This window comes from Arachis duranensis, chromosome 4 (genome assembly GCF_000817695.3).
Source record: "Arachis duranensis cultivar V14167 chromosome 4, aradu.V14167.gnm2.J7QH, whole genome shotgun sequence".
Taxonomy (NCBI): Eukaryota; Viridiplantae; Streptophyta; class Magnoliopsida; order Fabales; family Fabaceae; genus Arachis; species Arachis duranensis.
In genome coordinates this window covers 80791668-80797758 of record NC_029775.3, presented here as the reverse complement: position 1 = coordinate 80797758, position 6091 = coordinate 80791668, and the positions used below count along the sequence as shown (strand labels likewise).

The window sequence follows — 6091 nt, the reverse complement described above, 5'->3', positions numbered from 1 at the left end:
TGTAAAACCACGAGACTTGTATGACATGGGAGGAGAGAATGAAGATGTTGAAGCTGCTTTTTCTCCACAGCCCGGGTTGAACATGTCAGCAGCAGGTGACATCAGTGATTTACATTTAACAAGGGATGATGATATAGAAGACCCAGTAGCAGATGTTTCTGATAACATCGATTATGTGGCATAGTGAAAATACGGCAAAACATGTACATCATTTTTAGAGTATCTGTGTGTGTTTGATAAGTTTAATAGTGTTTATGATGTACGCAGTTTGCTGGTTACATTACTATCTGTGTTTTTGTATTTGAATTAAGTTTTCATTTTAAGTTGATTTTCATGAATACCACCTGTTCCTCATTTTTTCCAACGATTTTTGCTTTTAAAAGTTAGTTTTCAAGGCTTTATTGTTCTCATCATCATTGTTATTGTTCTTAACCTCCAATAAAGAAAATTATGATATCGAGTAAATTATCTTGAATTACGATATTGTTATCATTGACAAATATATTTAATATAAAATGATGTTGTAACAGGAGTAATGAAAATGGAGGATTTCTCATCATGCTGTGCAGGCACAACATTCGCTAACGAAATGGCTATGGCCTCTCCATTCTCTTCATTGGAACATGCAATTACGGTTACCAGAGACATATGGTACCGTAAGTTGAATGTTAGGTCTTGGTTGGAGGCCATATCAGGACGATCTTGTTCTAATGAATACTTGGAAACGGTGAATGAAGCTACTGTGCAGGTCTGTTCATTAGCCATACCCTTAAACACTTGAGTTAAACATTATTTGATTAATAAGTATTTTACTTTGATATATGCGTACAACATTTAACCAATGATAGTTGTTACGTTCATGCTAAAATTTCTAGGAACTTCATGAATGGGGATCAAGGTACGAGGAGAAATTAGGCTATGTTTTTGTGACATTTGTAGCTGGTAGGACATCTGAAGACATACTTGCTGAATTAAAGGTTAGAAATAAATTTTCTAGCATAGAAAGTGAATTACAGAGACACAATACGCTTTACAAAAAAAGACCATCAACGATACATTTTATTATGGTGCAGATGCGCTTTAATAACTCGCATGGTATTGAGTTGGAGATTACTTCAACAGAGAAATTGAAGTATATAGAATGTGCTATTAGAGAACTTCTTTCCAAGAAATCTATCCAAACTACCGACAAAGGAGATGGTAATAGTTAATTTTGTATTTGTTAATTTTGAAAGTCCTCTTTCCATAATTCTGCAATTTTTTCCTTAATAATAAGTAATGACCTGGAAGTTATCAGTATCTTTTAAGTAGATTTATATTCAGTGTCAGCTGAATATTCAGGCGAAATAGTTGTTGACACTCTAGATGGAGTAGACACTGATTCAGAAGACGATTAGATGCTATCTCCTCCAGTGGATATGACATCTCCAGGGATGTTGAGCTCAATAAGGTTCCAGAATACAATGAAACTTTAAACACCCAACATAGAGAAGATGTCGTAGGTGCTGCAAAAAGGGGTTTCGATCTGAAAAAGTTGCCATGGTTTGGAGATGACTTATTAGATCCGTTATCACGTCATTGCAGTGGATTTCTGAAATAGTATTTCTGGCCAGGTCAATACGATGTTGATGAGAAATTTTGACTCAAAACTTGTTTGTCTACTTTAGTAATTCTGATTTTTATGCTCTATTGAACTTTGTTGAGTTTATGAATTCGGACGTTCACTTGATTTTTATGTTACCATTTATGGTTGAATACAAACTCAAAATGGCTGATAGTACAAGAGAAAACATGATTCGTAAATTTGTTTTTAGTTATTCATTTATAAATATTTTTTTAATTAATAAATTATTATTTATGTAACACAAAAATGAAATTTTATTTAATGCATTAAGTTGCAGTATTTGAAACATGTTTTTTCAGTCAAAAAAATAGCGAGAACTAGAATAGCTTTAAGAAGGAAATAATGTTTATACAAAAAAAATTCAGCGGTTGGAAAAAAACCGCTGCAAAATGAGATTATTTGGTTACGTCTCCTAAAATCGCCACAAGAACCGCTACCAAATGGGTACATTTCGCAGCGGTTACCGAAAAACTGCTGCAAAATGAGATCATTTGGTAGCGTCTCCTAAACCTCCATAAGAACCACTGGCAAATTCTATTTAGCAACGGTTGAAGAAAACCGCTGCTAAATATACGCCGCTATCTGCCGATTTTCTTGTAGTGCTATAAATTAAAAAAGAGCTAGACTTTAACCATCATAATGAAATTCTGATTTAGTCTTTGATGTTCAAAGGTTGGTTTTGGTTTATACTTTTTCTACTAAACCTTTTCCTTTGCCACTCCATGGGTTATAAAACCATGAGGTCAATTAACCAAAAGAGTAATGATATTTGCATACCAAAAAAAATTATTTGTGGACACATTTACTTCAATCTAATGGTGAAAAAAATATAACAAATAGAACATTAGAATGAGAATCTTACTAAAATGTACGAGTAATAGACTAGGCCTTTATATAGGGTATAAAAATCAGGTTGTTGAAAGAACGCTCAAAATTGACCTATAATCACTACAAGAAACCATTGATTTTGTTATGCTTTTAAAGCATAGCAAAAAACTACCAAAAGCGTAGCAATAGCTTTTGGCCATGCTTTTTAAGCTACTAGCACGCTTTTGAAAGGATCACATCTGCAAGCGTGCCAGTTATTCTATCACCACGCTTTTGGTGACTGACGGAGGAAAAATGTCGGTAAAGATTTTCACAAAAATATCACGTTGCAAGTATAGTTCTAAACTGACAATTAAACCTCAATCAATATTTAAATTGTTTGTCACTTAAGCAAACCCAATAAAATTAACCGAAGTATTTAAACCTCGGGTCGTCTCTTAAGGAATTGCAGGGAAGTGTTTATTATTGGTTATGATAAAAGTATATTTTTGAGTTTTGTGAAAAAAGACAAGTAACGTAAATAACAAGGAAATAAAATAACAACTAAGAAAAGTTCTAACAAGGATTAAGAATTGGAATTCCTATCCTTATTATCATCATCAATTGTGATGATAATTGCCTTTTGCTCTCACTTAGTTAACCTCTAACAATGAAGGAAAGTCAAATGAGCAAAATCAACTTAATTTCATAAGTCCTAATCAAAGACTAGATTTAGTGAAGCCTAAGCTAACTAGCAATTTTCAATCACCAATCAACAAAAGAATTTTGATAACTCAAGAGTCTCTAATTGATCAATCCGAGTTAAGAACATAAAAATCTAATTTAAAATCTAACCAAGCATTTTATCAAACACTTGGAAGGTACAAAATAAAGGCATAGAAAAGTAACAAGGAATATTAAGTCTAAACACCCAATTGAAACAAATTAACAATGACAACTGAAGAAAGCAATAACAATATGAATATATAAATTGCATTAACAAATATCCAAAGCATCAAGAGTGCATAAACATAAGGATAACAAAGTGAAGGAAATAACAAGTAGAATTGAAGAACAAAGGTGCTAGAACAATAACTTGCAAGGAATTGTAAATAAAAGCGAAGAAAATTGGAGTAGAAATCCTAAAACCTAGAGAGAGGAGGGAGCCTCTCTCTCTAGAAAACTACATCTAAACCTAACTAATGTGAATGAAAGTATAAATAAATGATGGATTCCCCTTTCCAGCTTCACTTTGCAGCCTCTAATCAGTATTTTCGGGCCTGAAACTAGGTCAAAAGTAGCCTAGAAATCGCCCCGAGCGGTTTCTGTAATTGCAGCACGTGAAGCTCTGTCACGCGTACGCATTAGTTACACGTACAAGTCACTAAACAAAATCCTGGTCACGCATATGCGTCATTTACGCATGCGCGTCGCTCGTCTCCTGCACCAGTCACGCGTGCGCATCGTCCACGCGTGCGCATCGCTACCAGCTTCTCAAAACTTCAACTTCTTGTGTTCCTTCCACTTTTGCATGCTTCCTTTCCATCTTCTAAGCCATTCCTGCCCTAGAAAACCTAAAATCACTTAACAAACATATTACGGCATCAAATGGTAATAAAGGAGAATTAAAAATTAACAATTTTAAGGCCTAGGAAGCATGTTCTCAATCATAGCACAAAGTTAGGAAGGAAAATGTAAAACATGTGAATTCTATGAATAAGTATGAGAATAATGAATAAAATCCACTCAATTCAGTACAAAATAAACCATAAAATAGTGGCTCATCATTGACCTATCGCCACGCTTTAATTTTTGCATTGCTTTTATAGTTGCCACGCTTAAAAGTATGGCTGTATGTGCCAAATATAGCCCTCTTTTAAAGCATGCCAATAGCGAGAGCTATGGCTACGCTTTTAAAGTATACAAATAGTGAGAAATATATTTACACTTTTAAAGCGTGGCTATTGATTACTATTGTAGAATATGGCCACTCTTTTAAAGCGTGGCTATACGTTTATTCAGTAACCTATTTTTTTTTAATCTTTGTAGTAAAACCTTACAAAACTCATAGATGATTTTAAAATTTAGACAATGATAAGTAATTTTAAACCAACTAATCCAACTTTCATAAACTTGTCACAAAAAAAATGTGTTTGATCACATGACATGTTCTAAAAAATACCAAAAATCAAAGTCATAACAACTACCCATGAATTCCTAATACATGAATTATAATTCCAACAACTATTACATTATCTACTTTTTTTACATACTTCATTACAAAATATAAAATTTCATGATTACTGATCTTGATTTATTATTGTTGTATATAATCATTTTGTTGCTACTGAAGAGGAGCAGAGTCCAACATAGTAAGGTACTGAGTCTTGGCTTCTCCTTTAATGTTGACTTCAATGTCATAGTCAGCCAATGCATCTGAGCTTGATATGTTTGCAGATATTTCAGCTTCCATCTCCACATCTCTCTTTGAATCTGATGATGATGATGATGATGCACCTTCACCACCAACATTATTGCTATTTAAATCTTAGTTTTCAACATCAGAACTAGCAACATTGTGTGATGCTGATGAGTTTACTACTGCTTCAGATTGTGGCATCATCATTCTTTGCATGATTTCATTTGGGGTCCCACCACCTTCAACAACAACAACAACAACCACTCCTAATAAAAAGTATAATGAATTAGTGATTACATTATATTATATCAAAACTATATCACTATTCATTTAGTAAACTACTTTAGTACCTCTTGATCTCTCAAATCCCATATGCACATATCTCTCAATTTTAGAATAGGTATCCTGTCTTTATTTTTTTTCTTTTCTTTGAATCAATATAATCCTTCATGATAACAACAGTTGTTACATATTAATAAGACTAAGTGATGAGCGGATAATTTGTACGCTTTTTGGCATTGTTTTTAGTATGTTTTTAGTATGATCTAGTTAGTTTTTAGTATTTTTCTATTAGTTTTTAGTTAAAATTCACTTTTCTGGACTTTACTATGAGTTTGTGTGTTTTTCTGTGATTTCAGGTATTTTCTGGCTAAAATTGAGGGACATGAGCAAAAATCTGATTCAGAGACTAAAAAGGACTGCATATGCTGTTGGATTCTGACCTCCCTGCACTCGAAGTGGATTTTATGGAGCTACAGAAGCCCAATTGGCACGCTCTCAACGGCGTTGAAAAGTAGACTTCCGGGGCTTTCCAGCAATATATGATAGTCCATACTTTGCCCAAGATTTGATGGCCCAAACCGGCGTTCAAAGTTACCCTCAGAAATCCCAGCGTTAAACGCCGGAACTGGCACCAAAATGGGAGTTAAACGCCCAAACTGGCATAAAAGCTGGCGTTTAACTCTAAGAAGAGTCTCTACATGAAAATGCTTCAATGCTCAGCCCAAGCACACACCAAGTGGGCCCGGAAGTGGATTTTTATGTCATTTACTCATCTCTGTAAACCCTAGGCTACCAGTTCTCTATATATAGGACCTTTTACTATTGTATTTTCATCTTTGGACAGCTAGTTCTTAGATCAGATCTTGGTTCTTCTGGTTCCCTCCCTGGGGCCGAAACCAATGATCACACTATCACTTATGTATTTTCAACGGTGGAGTTTCTACACACCATAGATTAAG

General features: G+C 34.2%; 1 protein-coding gene and 1 pseudogene across 1 annotated transcript; one reads left to right on the top strand and one right to left on the bottom strand.

The window, feature by feature from the left end:
• The first annotated feature begins 535 nt into the window (after positions 1-535).
• LOC107484513 (uric acid degradation bifunctional protein TTL-like) lies at positions 536-1397 on the top strand. Its single transcript, XM_016105072.1, has 4 exons — positions 536-748; positions 876-977; positions 1074-1200; positions 1324-1397. Exons 1-4 carry the CDS (start codon positions 536-538, stop codon positions 1395-1397), a joined length of 516 nt encoding a protein of 171 aa, XP_015960558.1.
• A 3378-nt stretch (positions 1398-4775) lies between these two features.
• LOC107484514 (uncharacterized) overlaps positions 4776-6091 on the bottom strand; it is a 9345-nt pseudogene continuing 8029 nt past the window's right edge.